Below are 16,159 nucleotides of genomic sequence, written 5' to 3'. Positions count from 1 at the left end.
AGACTTAGTGCTTGTGTGAAGGAGATAAAAACCTGGATGACACTAAACTACCTGCTTCTTAACCCTGAAAAAACCGAGGTCATTGTGCTTGGCCCTAAGCATCTACGAGACGCTCTATCTGAGCAGATAGTCACACTGGACAATGTCAGTGTAGCCTCCAGTTCTACTGTAAGAAACCTTGGAGTCTTATTTGACCAGGAGCTCTCATTTAAAGCTCATATAAATCAAGCTTGTAAAACAGCCTATTTCCATTTGCGCAACAAGAGCCAAAATCAGAAGAATCCTGCCTAAAAGTGATGCCGAAAAACTTATCCATGCATTTGTAACGACTAGATTAGACTACTGTAACTCCTGCTTGCAGCGTGTCCTAAAAGCTCCATAAAAAGCTTTCAGCTGGTTCAAAATGCAGCAGCAAGATTACTAACAGGAACCAAAAGAAGAGAGCACATTACGCCAGTGCTGAAGTCTCTTCACTGGCTCCCCGTCGAGTCTAGAATCAAATTCAAAATTCTACTCTTGACCTACAAAGCCATAAATGACATGGCCCCATCCTATAGATGCTATAGAACCATATCATCCAAACAGAGCTCTTCGCTCTCAGAATGCCGGCCTTCTGGTGGTGCCAAGAGTCTCTAAAAGTACTGTAGGAGGTAGAGCCTTCTGGTGGTGCCAAGAGTCTCTAAAAGTACTGTAGGAGGTAGAGCCTTCTGGTGGTGCCAAGAGTCTCTAAAAGTACTGTAGGAGGTAGAGCCTTCTGGTGGTGCCAAGAGTCTCTAACAGTACTGTAGGAGGTCGAGCGTTTAGCTCCCAAGCTCCTGTGTTATGGAATCAGCTCCCGACCCATGTTAAATATGCTGACACAGTCTCTTCATTTAAGTCCAGGCTTAAAACGTTCCTCTTCGAAATCGCTTATGGTCAGAGTAGTTAGGAACAGAAACATAAACCCACAGCTTCAGCTACGCTGCCCTAGGAGTAACTGTGCTGGGGGAAGTATGACAGCTTGAGCACTATCCTCTTCTTCTTCTGACTACTTATTCTATCAAACAATATTTATTTTTTAATTCCACTTGCAAAGAGTTCACCGCCTTCTTTTTCTTTCTCTCACTCCTGAGGACCTGTGGACCCAGATGTCCCTCTCCTGGTGAAGTGTCCCTGCCCTGTGTGGACGGTCCCTCATCTGCCTGAAGAGTGGCTCCAGCTCCAGTCTCCTCGTGTCCGTCTGTCCGTCTGTGAGAGTGGGATCTCTCCTTCACTGGAACTCCTCCAGGTTTCTACGCTTTTTTCCCAAAGAGGTTTTTTTTGTAGTTTTTCCTGGCCGAGAAGGAGAGTCTAAGGACAGAGGACCCTGGGACATCGTCCCTCGCCACCACAGACATTGTTGATTCAGTTCTCCCTGTGGCCCTCAGAGGCAACTGTTGTTGTGATTTTGGGCCTTACAAAAATAAATTGATTTGATTTGATTTGACACACGAGCTTTAAAGACACAAGGACACTCAAGCTTTATGGACACAAGGACACACGAGCTTTAAGGACACAAGGACGCACAAGCTTTAAGGACACACGAGCTTTATGGACACAAGGACACACAAGCTTTAAGGACACACGAGCTTTATGCACACAAGGACACAAGGACACACGAGCGTTATGGACACAAGGACACACGAGCTTTAAGGACACAAGGACACACGAGCTTTATGGACAAAAGGACACACGAGCTTTATGGACACACAGACACACGAGCTTTAAGGACACAAGGACACACAAGCTTTATGACACAAGGACACACGAGCTTTATGGACACAAGGACACACAAGCTTTAAGGACTCAAGGACACACAAGCTTTATGGACACAAGGACACACAAGCCTTATGGACAAAAGGACACACGAGCTTTAAGGACACAAGGACACACAAGCTTTATTGACACAAGGACAAACAAGCTTTATGGACACAAGGACACAAGCTTTATGGACACAAGGACACAAGCTTTATTGACACAAGGACAAACAAGCTTTATGGACACAAGGACACAAGCTTTATTGACACAAGGACACACGAGCTTTATGGACAAAAGGACACACGAGCTTTATGGACACAAGGACACACGAGCTTTAAGGACACAAGGACACACAAGCTTTATGGACACAAGGACACACGAGCTTCATGGACACAAGGACACACAAGCTTTAAGGACACAAGGACACACAAGCTTTATGGACACAAGGACACACAAGCTTTATGGACACAAGGACACACAAGCTTTAAGGACACACAAGCGTTATGGACACAAGGACACACAAGCTTTAAGGACACACAAGCGTTATGGACACAAGGACACACAAGCTTTAAGGACACAAGGACACACGAGCTTTAAGGACACAAGGACACATGAGCTTCATGGACACAAGGACACACAAGCTTCATGGACACAAGGACACAAGAGCTTTAAGGACACAAGGACACACAAGCTTTATGGACACAAGGACACAAGAGCTTTAAGGACACAAGGACACACAAGCTTTATGGACACAAGGACACACAAGCTTTATGGACACAAGGACACACAAGCTTTATGGACACAAGGACACACGAGCTTTATGGACACAAGGACACACGAGCTTTAAGGACACAAGGACACACAAGCTTTAAGGACACAAGGACACACGAGCTTTAAGGACACAAGGACACACAAGCTTTATGGACACAAGGACACACGAGCTTCATGGACACAAGGACACACAAGCTTTAAGGACACAAGGACACACAAGCTTTATGGACACAAGGACACACAAGCTTTAAGGACACACAAGCGTTATGGACACAAGGACACACAAGCTTTAAGGACACAAGGACACACAAGCTTTAAGGACACAAGGACACATGAGCTTCATGGACACAAGGACACAAGAGCTTTAAGGACACAAGGACACACAAGCTTTATGGACACAAGGACACACGAGCTTTAAGGACACAAGGACACACAAGCTTTATGGACACAAGGACACACGAGCTTTAAGGACACAAGGACACATGAGCTTCATGGACACAAGGACACAAGAGCTTTAAGGACACAAGGACACACAAGCTTTATGGACACAAGGACACACGAGCTTTAAGGACACAAGGACACACAAGCTTTATGGACACAAGGACACACAAGCTTTATGAACACAAGGACACACAAGCTTTATGGACACAAGGACACACAAGCTTCATGGACACAAGGACACAAGAGCTTTAAGGACACAAGGACACACAAGCTTTATGGACACAAGGACACAAGAGCTTTAAGGACACAAGGACACACAAGCTTTATGGACACAAGGACACACAAGCTTTATGGACACAAGGACACACGAGCTTTAAGGATACAAGGACACACGAGCTTTAAGGACACAAGGACACATGAGCTTTATGGACACAAGGACAATCCCACTGATGTGATTGGGCCTGAACCACCCGTGGTGTGGAGAATGGACCAATGACAGAGCAGCACAGTGGTTTGGGCGGAGCCACAGATGAAACAGGCTCTTCATGTGTGAAGGGAAAACGTCTGAGCGTTTCTCTCAAAAGTTTTATTTTATTTATTCACAAAACAAAAGTTTGATTTCTTGGCTTTGTCCACTGTTTTAATTATTTGATCAATCAGCTTCAAAAGTTAGTTAAAGGGACTGGAGAGTCCCTAAAACGTATTTGTTTTAGTTAATTTACCTCGAGCTTTTAAAAGACAATTGTCAAAACCCGACAGATCCTCCAAAACCAGCCTTTTCTACTTATGATCCAAAACTACAGAGTCTCAGCTTCACAAAGGCTCCAGACAGTTTGCCGCTTCAGGGGCCGCTTCAGGGGCCGCTTCAGGGGCCGCTTCAGGGGCCGCTTCAGGGGCCGCTTCAGGGGCCGCTTCAGGGTGAAATGGGCTTAAATTCGCACTGTGCCAGTGATTTTATCCCCAACTCTGTAAATGTGTTTGTATGTATTTTTTTATTTTATTGCTTTTTTATTGAATATTTAATTGGCATTTGCTGTGGTGATTCTTCGTGTGTTTGTTGTATTAAGATCACTTCTGTATCTCTCACTTTTTGAGAGAAAATGCAAAAATCTAGTTCTAAACAATGACAAATATGTAAAGTAAAGAAAACGGTATCGCAAATTTGAGTTTTTAATAATAAAGGCGCCAAATCTGAGTCTCATTTCCTGGTGGCCGAGTAGTTCTCCCGCATGTCAATCATTCCCTGCGTGCTACTGCACACCTGCAGCCTGGTTCCCATAGCAGCACGTTGCCCTGGTTGCACATGTGTGTTTAGCGAGTTCCTTCAGTTACAGGACAAAAATGACGACAGAGAAAGACTCGAGCTCAGAAGAGACGAGAGATGATGCGTTCTGTCGCGCTGATAAACAAACGCAGGTGTAGCAGTGTGATTGTTGGTGCTTCACCACGAGTTTTGATGCATTAATGTTTGAAAATAGGTCCGGGATCTGTGGTGAGCTTTGTGAGGTTAGTCGAGTTTTGCTTTTGTTGCACATGATAATCGACGGCAGAGTCACTACTAGTGGATGGAGGAGGTGTCCAAAGCCAGTGAGAACTGACATCAAATGCAGAACAAGACATACTATAAAGTTAAAATGGTAATAAACACTGAGTTGAAGCAGCGGCTGGGCTATTTGGACCAGCTTGAATTTCCTCTCACTGTTTTCCCGACATGAGTTCGCTCTCCCCCAGGGTCACACACCTGTAAAGATGGTCCCTTTTCTACCTTCAAGGCACTGAGAGGGCTTTACATCCAAGGAACCACTCACCCCTTCATTCACCAGTGTACACAGGCACTGGCAGCGAAGCAGGTTAAGTGTCTTGCCCCAGGACACGACAGCAGTATTCACCTGAGGCAGCTGCAATCACACTGCCAACCTGTGGGTCAGTCGATCTGACCGCTCTACCAGGGTATTTATGTAATGAACCTCCAACCTCCGGTTCAGAAGACAAGCACTACCACTGAGCTACTTCTGCCCACTGAGCTACTTCTGCCCACTGAGCTACTGTGAAGCCGGATGGACGTATGGCCAAACTCTCTGAAACGCCTGGAAACAGTTGATGATATAGACATGAACATTCAATGCAACAGCCACAGCTCTGGTGGACATTCCTCTGGTGGACATTCCTCTGGTGGACATTCCTCTGGTGGACATTCCTGCTGTCAACAGACCAATCGCACCTTCAAAACTTGCGACATCTGTCGCATTGTGATAAAAGTGAACCTTTCAGAGTCAGGCAAACCTGATGTGACCCCAGATTCTGACCCACCAGATTCTGACCCACCAGATTCTGACCCACCAGATTCTGACCCACCAGATACTGACCCACCAGATTCTGACCCACCAGATTCTGACCCACCAGATTCTGACCCACCAGATTCTGACCCACCAGATTCTGAACCACCAGATACTGACCCACCAGATTCTGAACCACCAGATACTGACCCACCAGATTCTGACCCACCAGATTCTGACCCGCTCTCGTGCTGTTGTTCCGCTCCATCACATCAGTCCCATCACATGGCTGATTACAGAACACAGTGGAGCAGAGGCCAAGAGCATGGGCCTGACCGCCTCTGACCAAAGCCATGAGAGGAACAAGCCAGGAATCAAAATCAGAAGTGACCTCTGACCTCTGACCTTTGACCTTGTCAGGAACTCAAACCCAACAAAACATATGATTGAATGTTACTGCATCTCCCTGCACCATCGCCACATGACCTCTCTGTCCAATCTGTCCTCTCTGTCCTCTCTGTCCTCTCTGTCCTCTCTGTCCTCTCTGTCCTCTCTGTCCTCTCTGTCCTCTGGGCCTCTCTGTCCTCTCTGTCCTCTCTGTCATCTCCGTCCTCTGGGCCTCTCTGTCCAATCTGTCCTCTCTGTCCTCTCTGTCCTCTGGGCCTCTCTGTCCTCTCTGTCCTCTGGGCCTCTCTGTCCTCTCTGTCCTCTGGGCCTCTCTGTCCTCTCTGTCCTCTCTGTCATCTTCGTCCTCTGGGCCTCTCTGTCCAATCTGTCCTCTCTGTCCTCTCTGGGCCTCTCTGTCCTCTCTGTCCTCTCTGTCATCTCCGTCCTCTGGGCCTCTCTGTCCTCTGCGTCCTCTCTGTCCTCTGGGCCTCTCTGTCCTCTCTGTCCTCTGGGCCACTCTGTCCTCTCTGTCCTCTCTGTCCTCTGGGCGTCTCTTTCACTCCATCGTTTCTTTGCATGTTCAGGTTACGAATTAAGCGTTACTCCCGACCGACTCTGGGCCGGGTGCAGTTCAGGACCCACGCGGGTCATTGGAAAGAATCCACAAGAAGTCTTGAGTCTCATTTTGCCGGACAACGCAAATGTTTGGTGAGGCTTTTACTCTGCGAGGCCTTCGTCCAAAATGGACTGTAGCAGAGCGGAGCTGGTGTAACAGACAATCTGCAAGTAACAAGTAACCTGCCCCTGGACTGCACTTGTACTGGAGTCACACCAGCCTCAAGTCTGTGACGAAGAACGTTTAGAAGAGAACGAACAAAATGAAGCGCCACTGTAGGACAACACAATCATATATGGAGCAGGAAGTGTCTCCTTTTTGATGAGAGGCTTGAAACCAGAACAATACAGCAAAACATGGGGTATTATATATATATATATATATATATATATATATATATGCAGAAATAGAGATAAGTTTGACCTCTCAGACTCTGAGTTGGGTAAATGAAAGTTAAAGGAGCTTTTGCAGGAAACAGGAGAAAGTGAAGCTTGTACCTCGTTGCAGTCGATGCCGTTGTTGACGGACCAGGTGGTTTGGAAGTACTCCAGCATGCGCTGCTTCAGGCTCTGGGGCAGGTGGTGGACCCTGATGAAGTCCTTCAGGTCTTTGGTCCTGGTGTGGTACTGGGACCAGCGTGAGTACATCCGCTGAATGATGGCGGTCACATTTCCAAACACCAGGGCGTGCATGAGCGCTGGAAGCAGAGGCAAAGGAAAACACGTGAACACGTGAACACGTGAACACGTGAACACAAGAACACGTGTTCACGTGAACACGTGAACACAAGAACACGTGAACACGTGTACACGTGAACACGTGAACACAAGAACACGTGTTCACGTGAACACGTGAACACAAGAACACGTGAACACGTGTACACGTGAACACGTGTACACAAGAACACCTGAGCACGTGAACACGTGTACACGTGAACACGTGAACAAAAGAACACGTGAACACGTGTACACGTGAACACGTAAACAAAAGAACACGTGAACACGTGAACACGTGAGCATGTGAGCACAAAGCACTGACTGGAACTGCAACCGTTTATTTACAGGATGTAAATGTAGGAGAACCTGAACCTTTGGTCTTATAATGAAGTCAGCTCCTATGATACATTTGCACATCTGATTTCCTAAAGGTGTGATGTGTCTGACCTCTGGAGATGGAGAGATGGAGCAGTGAGGGGGGGGGGTCTTCTGTGGGGCCCCGAGGCAGAACACGACTTATAAAGATGGAGTCCAATCAGAGCGAGGTCAAAACATGAACCTACTTTTACAGTGAGAACAGGACGAGTGCGTGAGCTGTTTCATGGAGACTTTAGGGGTCACTTTATTTATATATATATATATATATATATATATATATATATATATATATATATATATATATATATATATATATATAAGCACAAGCTGTGATCATGGAAATGTAATTCACTTTTAGGTGATTCTTCACTGTATTTATGTATATATAACTCTACATTTATCAGAGTTGTATATATTTGTAGAGTAGGGTCTGAGGTGTAATTCTATGTCTTGTTCTATAAACCCCAGAGACATTTACAGGCAGGTTTGTGCCTTACGCAGGCTCTGCGTAAGGCACAAACCAGATATTATTCAAATCTAATAGAAGTCAACAAAAGTAACACTAAATTCCTTTTCAGCGCTGTAGCTAGGCTAACAAACTGTCACAGTGCAGTAGAGCCCTCAATCCCAGCTACACTTAGCTCTGATGATTTCCTCCTATTTTTTAATAATAAAATAAAAACAATCAGAGATAAATTAGATGAAATTACCCCCGCTATTAGCCCTGAACTAGCCCAAGCTGTAAATCTAACGTCCCATATAAATCCACCTGTAAACTTAGAAAGGTTCACAGCTGTTGATCAAGCAGAGATAACTTCAGCCATTATGTCCTCTAAAAGCTCAACTTGTGTCCTAGACCCCATTCCAAGCTCCTCAAAGACATTCTCCCCCTAATTATAGACCCTATTCTTAATATAATAAATACTTCACTCCAAAGTGGCTATGTTCCACAGTCCTTCAAACATGACGTCATTAAACCTCTTCTGAAAAAGCCTAATCTAGATCCCGACCTATTGGTAAACTACAGACCTATTTCAAATCTTCCCTTCGTCTCTAAAATCCTTGAAAAAGTTGTAGTAAAACAGCTTTGTCGCCACCTGCAGGACAATAACTTATTTGAAGTTTTCCAGTCAGGGTTCAGAGCCCACTACAGCAGGGTTCAGAGCCCACCACAGCAGGGTTCAGAGCCCATCACAGCAGGGTTCAGAGCCCACCACAGCAGGGTTCAGAGCCCACCACAGCAGGGTTCAGAGCCCACCACAGCACTGAAACTGCACTAGTTAAAGTCACAAATGATTTGTTATTAGCCGCTGACGATGGACTGGTCTCAATCCTGGTTCTGTTGGACCTCAGCGCAGCGTTTGACCATCGACCACAACATTCTACTGCAGAGGTTAGAATGTGATGTAGGTGTTGGAGGAACAGCCCTAAGCTGGTTTAAATCCTATCTATCTGATAGGTTCCAATTTGTTCATGTAAACAAGAGCTCCTCACCAAGCTCTAAAGTAATTTACGGTGTGCCACAGGGTTCGGTACTCGGTCCAATTCTGTTTACTCTTTACATGCTGCCGTTAGGTCACATGATCAGGTCACATGACATTAACTTCCACTGCTATGCAGACGACACTCAGCTGTATTTATCAATGAAACCTGATCAGAGCGATCAAGTAGACAGACTTAGTACTTGTGTGAAGGAGATAAAAACCTGGATGACACTAAACTACCTGCTTCTTAACCCTGAAAAAACCGAGGTCATTGTGCTGGTCCTAAGCATCTACGAGACGCTCTATCTGAGCAGATAGTCACACTGGACAATGTCAGTGTAGCCTCCAGTTCTACTGTAAGAAACCTTGGAGTCTTATTTGACCAGGAGCTCTCATTTAAAGCTCATATAAATCAAGCTTGTAAAACAGCCTATTTCCATTTGCGCAACAAGAGCCAAAATCAGAAGAATCCTGCCTAAAAGTGAAGCCGAAAAACTTATCCATGCATTTGTAACGACTAGATTAGACTACTGTAACTCCTGCTTGCAGCGTGTCCTAAAAGCTCCATAAAAAGCTTTCAACTGGTTCAAAATGCAGCAGCAAGATTACTAACAGGAACAAAAAGAAGAGAGCACATTACGCCGGTGCTGAAGTCTCTTCACTGGCTCCTGTCCAGTTTAGAATCAAATTTAAAATTCTATTCTTGACCTACAAAGCCATAAATGACATGGCCCCATCCTACCTCAAAGATGCTATAGAACCATATCATCCAAACAGAGCTCTTCGCTCTCAAATGCTGGCCTTCTGGTGGTGCCAAGAGTCTCTAAAAGTACTGTAGGAGGTAGAGCCTTCTGGTGGTGCCAAGAGTCTCTAAAAGTACTGTAGGAGGTCGAGCCTTCTGGTGGTGCCAAGAGTCTCTAAAAGTACTGTAGGAGGTCGAGCCTTCTGGTGGTGCCAAGAGTCTCTAAAAGTACTGTAGGAGGTAGAGCGTTTAGCTCCCAAGCTCCTGTGTTATGGAATCAGCTCCCGACCCATGTTAAATATGCTGACACAGTCTCTTCATTTAAGTCCAGGCTTAAAACGTTCCTCTTCGAAATCGCTTATGGTCAGAGTAGTTAGGAACATAAAGATAAACCCACAGCTTTAGCTACGCTGCCCTAGGAGTAACTGTGCTGGGGGAAGTATGTCAGCTTGAGCACTATCCTCTTCTTCTTCTGACTACTTATTCTATCAAACAATATTTATTTTTTGATTCCACTTGCAAAGAGTTCACCGCCTTCTTTTTCTTTGTCTCTCTCCTGAGGACATGTGGACCCAGATGTCCCTCTCCTGGTGAAGTGTCCCTGCCCTGTGTGGACGGTCCCTCATCTGCCTGAGGAGTGGCTCCAGCTCCAGTCTCCTCGTGTCCGTCTGTCCGTCTGTGAGAGTGGGATCTCTCCTTCACTGGAACTCCTCCAGGTTTCTACGCTTTTTTCCCAAAGAGGTTTTTATTTGTAGTTTTTCCTGGCCGAGAAGGAGAGTCTAAGGACAGAGGACCCTGGGACATCGTCCCTCTCTAAGGACAGAGGACCTGGGACATCGTCCCTTGCCACCACAGACATTGTTGATTCATTTCTCCCTGTGGCCCTCAGAGGCAACTGTTGTTGTGATTTTGGGCCTTACAAAAATAAATTGATTTGATTTGATGATTCTAAGAAAGTACAAACTGAACTGAAGTGTTTTCTGCTTCTGCTGCTCCTAAAATGTGTTTTGTGTCTAATGTTTCATGAGATTAAAATGTTTCTGACGTTTCCTCTGAAGTCTGTTCATCTTTAATGATTGTGTCAATACTTCATATTTTATTTAACTGCTACTGAATAAAAATGCTGAAGCACTTTACACTTCTTTTGAATTGTGATTAATCGTGATTACAAATATAAATCGTTGCCCAGCCCTACTGAAGACGTTCTTTGATTGTAGGAAAAGCACAGACAGTTATGGAGTGGTCACAGTCACTGGTCAGACTGTGCAGCTGCTGACCCACTACAAGAACCTGGGCACAATCATTGACTCTAGTCTTAACTTTGATGGCAAAAGGCCGTGTGCAGAAGAGACACCAGCGCTGCACTGTCCAGGAAACTGTTCTTCTGCGCGTCGTCTTGGTTTGGAAATGTGTCAGTGAAACTGGCTGATGAGCTGACCGAACGACCACGACGAACTATGGACTTTATTTATACCAGCGGCTGCAGAGGCTCCAGTATAATGCAGGACCGGAGCCACGCCCTGGACGCTCCGTTTCAGGACCTGGACGCTCCGTTTCAGGACCTGGACGCTCCGTTTCAGGCCCTGGACGCTCCGTTTCAGGCCCTGGACGCTCCGTTTCAGGACCTGGACGCTCCGTTTCAGGACCTGGACGCTCCGTTTCAGGACCTGGACGCTCCGTTTCAGGCCCTGGACGCTCCGTTTCAGGACCTGGACGCTCCGTTTCAGGATCTGGACGCTCCGTTTCAGGACCTGGACGCTCCGTTTCAGGATCTGAACGCTCTGTTTGATCTGAACGCTCTGTTTCAGGACCTGGACGCTCCGTTTCAGGACCTGGACGCTCTGTTTGATCTGAACGCTCTGTTTCAGGACCTGGACGCTCCGTTTCAGGACCTGGACGCTCCGTTTCAGGACCTGGACGCTCCGTTTCAGGATCTGGACGCTCTGTGTCAAGGACCTGGACGCTCCGTTTCAGGACCTGGACGCTCCGTTTCAGGATCTGGACGCTCCGTTTCAGGATCTGGACGCGCCGTTTCAGGACCTGGACGCTCCGTTTCAGGATCTGAACGCTCTGTTTGATCCGAACGCTCTGTTTCAGGACCTGGACGCTCCGTGTCAGGATCTGGACACGCCGTTTCAGGACCTGGACGCTCCGTTTCAGGATCTGGACGCTCCGTTTCAGGACCTGGACGCTCCGTTTCAGGACCTGGACGCTCCGTTTCAGGACCTGGACGCTCCGTTTCAGGATCTGGACGCTCCGTTTCAGGACCTGGACGCTCCGTTTCAGGACCTGGACGCTCCGTTTCAGGATCTGGACGCTCCGTGTCAGGACCTGGACGCGCCGTTTCAGGACCTGGACGCGCCGTGTCAGGACCTGGACGCTCCGTTTCAGGATCTGGACGCTCCGTTTCAGGACCTGGACGCTCCGTTTCAGGACCTGGACGCTCCGTTTCAAGATCTGGAAGCTCTGTGTCAAGGACCTGGACGCTCCGTTTCAGGACCTGGACGCTCCGTTTCAGGACCTGGACGCTCCGTTTCAGGATCTGGAGGCTCCGTTTCAGGATCTGGACGCGCCGTTTCAGGACCTGGACGCTCCGTTTCAGGATCTGGACGCTCCGTTTCAGGATCTGGACGCTCCGTTTCAGGATCTGAACGCTCTGTTTCAGGACCTGGACGCTCCGTGTCAGGATCTGGACGCGCCGTTTCAGGACCTGGACGCTCCGTTTCAGGATCTGGACGCTCCGTTTCAGGACCTGGACGCTCCGTTTCAGGACCTGGACGCTCCGTTTCAGGATCTGGACGCTCTGTGTCAAGGACCTGGACGCTCCGTTTCAGGACCTGGACGCTCCGTTTCAGGATCTGGACGCTCCGTTTCAGGATCTGGACGCGCCGTTTCAGGACCTGGACGCTCCGTTTCAGGATCTGGACGCTCCGTTTCAGTATCTGAACGCTCTGTTTCAGGATCTGGACGCTCTGTGTCAAGGACCTGGACGCTCCGTTTCAGGACCTGGACGCTCCGTTTCAGGATCTGGACGCTCCGTTTCAGGATCTGGACGCTCCGTTTCAGGATCTGGACGCTCCGTTTCAGGATCTGGACGCGCCGTTTCAGGACCTGGACGCTCCGTTTCAGGCCCTGGACGCTCTGTTTCAGGACCTGGACGCTCCGTTTCAGGATCTGGATGCTCCATTTCAGGATCTGGACGCTCCGTTTCAGGACCTGGACGCTCCGTTTCAGGATCTGGACGCTCCGTTTCAGGACCTGGACGCTCCGTTTCAGGACCTGGACGCTCCGTTTCAGGATCTGAACGCTCTGTTTGATCTGAACGCTCTGTTTCAGGACCTGGACGCTCCGTTTCAGGACCTGGACGCTCAATTTCAGGACCTGGACGCTCCGTTTCAGGATCTGGACGCTCTGTGTCAAGGACCTGGACGCTCCGTTTCAGGACCTGGACGCTCCGTTTCAGGATCTGGACGCTCCGTTTCAGGACCTGGACGCTCCGTGTCAGGATCTGGACGCGCCGTTTCAGGACCTGGACGCTCCGTTTCAGGATCTGGACGCTCCGTTTCAGGACCTGGACGCTCCGTTTCAGGCCCTGGACGCTCCGTTTCAGGACCTGGACGCTCCGTTTCAGGACCTGGACGCTCCGTTTCAGGACCTGGACGCTCCGTTTCAGGATCTGAACGCTCTGTTTGATCTGAACGCTCTGTTTCAGGACCTGGACGCTCCGTTTCAGGACCTGGACGCTCAATTTCAGGACCTGGACGCTCCGTTTCAGGATCTGGACGCTCTGTGTCAAGGACCTGGACGCTCCGTTTCAAGACCTGGACGCTCCGTTTCAGGATCTGGACGCTCCGTTTCAGGATCTGGACGCGCCGTTTCAGGACCTGGACGCTCCGTTTCAGGATCTGGACGCTCCGTTTCAGGATCTGAACGCTCTGTTTGATCTGAACGCTCTGTTTCAGGACCTGGACGCTCCGTGTCAGGATCTGGACGCGCCGTTTCAGGACCTGGACGCTCCGTTTCAGGATCTGGACGCTCCGTTTCAGGACCTGGACGCTCCGTTTCAGGCCCTGGACTCTCCGTTTCAGGACCTGGACGCTCCGTTTCAGGACCTGGACACTCCGTTTCAGGATCTGAACGCTCTGTTTGATCTGAACGCTCTGTTTCAGGACCTGGACGCTCCGTTTCAGGACCTGGACGCTCCGTTTCAGGATCTGGACGCTCCGTTTCAGGATCTGGACGCTCCGTTTCAGGATCTGAACGCTCTGTTTGATCTGAACGCTCTGTTTCAGGACCTGGACGCTCCGTGTCAGGATCTGGACGCGCCGTTTCAGGACCTGGACGCTCCGTTTCAGGACGCTCCGTTTCAGGACCTGGACGCTCCGTTTCAGGCCCTGGACGCTCTGTTTCAGGACCTGGACGCTCCGTTTCAGGATCCGGACGCTCCATTTCAGGATCTGGACGCTCCGTTTCAGGACCTGGACGCTCCGTTTCAGGATCTGGACGCTCCGTTTCAGGACCTGGACGCTCCGTTTCAGGACCTGGACGCTCCGTTTCAGGATCTGAACGCTCTGTTTGATCTGAACGCTCTGTTTCAGGACCTGGACGCTCCGTTTCAGGACCTGGACGCTCCGTTTCAGGACCTGGACGCTCCGTTTCAGGATCTGGACGCTCTGTGTCAAGGACCTGGACGCTCCGTTTCAGGACCTGGACGCTCCGTTTCAGGATCTGGACGCTCCGTTTCAGGATCTGGACGCGCCGTTTCAGGACCTGGACGCTCCGTTTCAGGATCTGGACGCTCCGTTTCAGGATCTGAACGCTCTGTTTGATCCGAACGCTCTGTTTCAGGACCTGGACGCTCCGTGTCAGGATCTGGACGCGCCGTTTCAGGACCTGGACGCTCCGTTTCAGGATCTGGACGCTCCGTTTCAGGACCTGGACGCTCCGTTTCAGGACCTGGACGCTCCGTTTCAGGCCCTGGATGCTCCGTTTCAGGACCTGGACGCTCCGTTTCAGGATCTGGACGCTCCGTTTCAGGACCTGGACGCTCCGTTTCAGGATCTGGACGCTCCGTTTCAGGACCTGGACGCTCCGTTTCAGGATCTGGACGCTCCGTGTCAGGACCTGGACGCGCCGTTTCAGGACCTGGACGCTCCGTTTCAGGATCTGGACGCTCCGTGTCAGGACCTGGACGCGCCGTTTCAGGACCTGGACGCGCCGTGTCAGGACCTGGACGCTCCGTTTCAGGACCTGGACGCTCCGTTTCAGGATCTGGACGCTCCGTTTCAGGACCTGGACGCTCCGTTTCAGGACCTGGACGCTCCGTTTCAAGATCTGGAAGCTCTGTGTCAAGGACCTGGACGCTCCGTTTCAGGACCTGGACGCTCCGTTTCAGGATCTGAACGCTCTGTTTCAGGACCTGGACGCTCTGTTTCAGGACCTGGACGCTCTGTTTCAAGGACCTGGACGCTCCGTTTCAGGACCTGGACGCTCTGTTTCAGGACCTGGACGCTCCGTTTCAGGATCTGGACGCTCCGTTTCAGGACCTGGACGCTCCGTTTCAGGACCTGGACGCTCCGTTTCAGGATCTGGACGCTCCGTTTCAGGATCTGGACGCGCCGTTTCAGGACCTGGACGCTCCGTTTCAGGATCTGAACGCTCTGTTTCAGGACCTGGACGCTCTGTTGAGCCTGTCTTTTAATCATTGCAAACCAATTTACCCAAAGGTACGAATAAAGACACCTTAAAGTTTCTCCCATCACAGAAAGAGCACATCACCACGGCAACCAAGACCAGCAGCTGATAAACTACAAGGCCTGAGAATGAGGTTTATTAACGATCGTGTGAAAGAACATGTCACGAAGGCTGCAAGGGTTAAAGGAGACCTCCCGGGTTAAAGGAGACCTCCAGGGTTAAAGGAGACCTCCAGGGTTAAAGGAGACCTCCAGAGTTAAAGGAGACCTCCAGGGTTAAAGGAGACCTCCAGGGTTAAAGGAGACCTCCAGGGTTAAAGGAGACCTCCAGAGTTAAAGGAGACCTCCAGGGTTAAAGGAGACCTCCGGGGTTAAAGGAAACCAGGGTTAAAGGAGACCTCCGGGGTTAAAGGAGACCTCCGGAGTTAAAGGAGACCTCCAGGGTTAAAGGAGACCTCCAGGGTTAAAGGAGACCTCCGGGGTTAAAGGAGACCAGGGTTAAAAGAGACCTCCAGGGTTAAAGGAGACCTCCAGGGTTAAAGGAGTCATCCGGGATTAAAGGAGACCTCCAGGGTTAAAGGAGACATCCGGGATTAAAGGAGACCTCCAGAGTTAAAGGAGACCTCCAGGGTTAAAGGAGACGTCCGGGGTTAAAGGAGACCTCCGGAGGTAAAGGAGACCAGGGTTAAAGGAGACCTAAAAGTGATGCCGAAAAACTTATCCATGCATTTGTAACGACTAGATTAGACTGTAACTCCTGCTTGCAGCGTGTCCTAAAAGCTCCATAAAAAGCTTTCAACTGGTTCAAAATGCAGCAGCAAGATTACTAACAGGAACAAAAAGAAGAGAGCACATTACACCAGTGCTGAAGTCTCTTCA

The 16,159-nt window shown here is 49.2% G+C and overlaps 1 protein-coding gene across 1 annotated transcript in view; it reads right to left on the bottom strand.

The window, feature by feature from the left end:
- The window catches only part of kcnh8 (potassium voltage-gated channel, subfamily H (eag-related), member 8), a 127,030-nt gene that overhangs the window by 13,417 nt on the left and 97,454 nt on the right, over nucleotides 1-16,159 (bottom strand). Inside the window, exon 8 of the mRNA XM_072448412.1 lies at nucleotides 6,765-6,964. Coding sequence (XP_072304513.1) covers nucleotides 6,765-6,964 — 200 coding nt within the window. The remainder of the gene's footprint in view (nucleotides 1-6,764; nucleotides 6,965-16,159) is intronic.

This window comes from Eucyclogobius newberryi, unplaced genomic scaffold (assembly GCF_026437365.1).
Source record: "Eucyclogobius newberryi isolate DKJ021-1_F unplaced genomic scaffold, fEucNew1.0.hap1 SCAF_16, whole genome shotgun sequence".
NCBI lineage: Eukaryota > Metazoa > Chordata > Actinopteri > Gobiiformes > Gobiidae > Eucyclogobius > Eucyclogobius newberryi.
The sequence above is the reverse complement of the archived record's forward strand: the minus strand, read 5'-3'. Positions and strand labels throughout refer to the sequence as shown.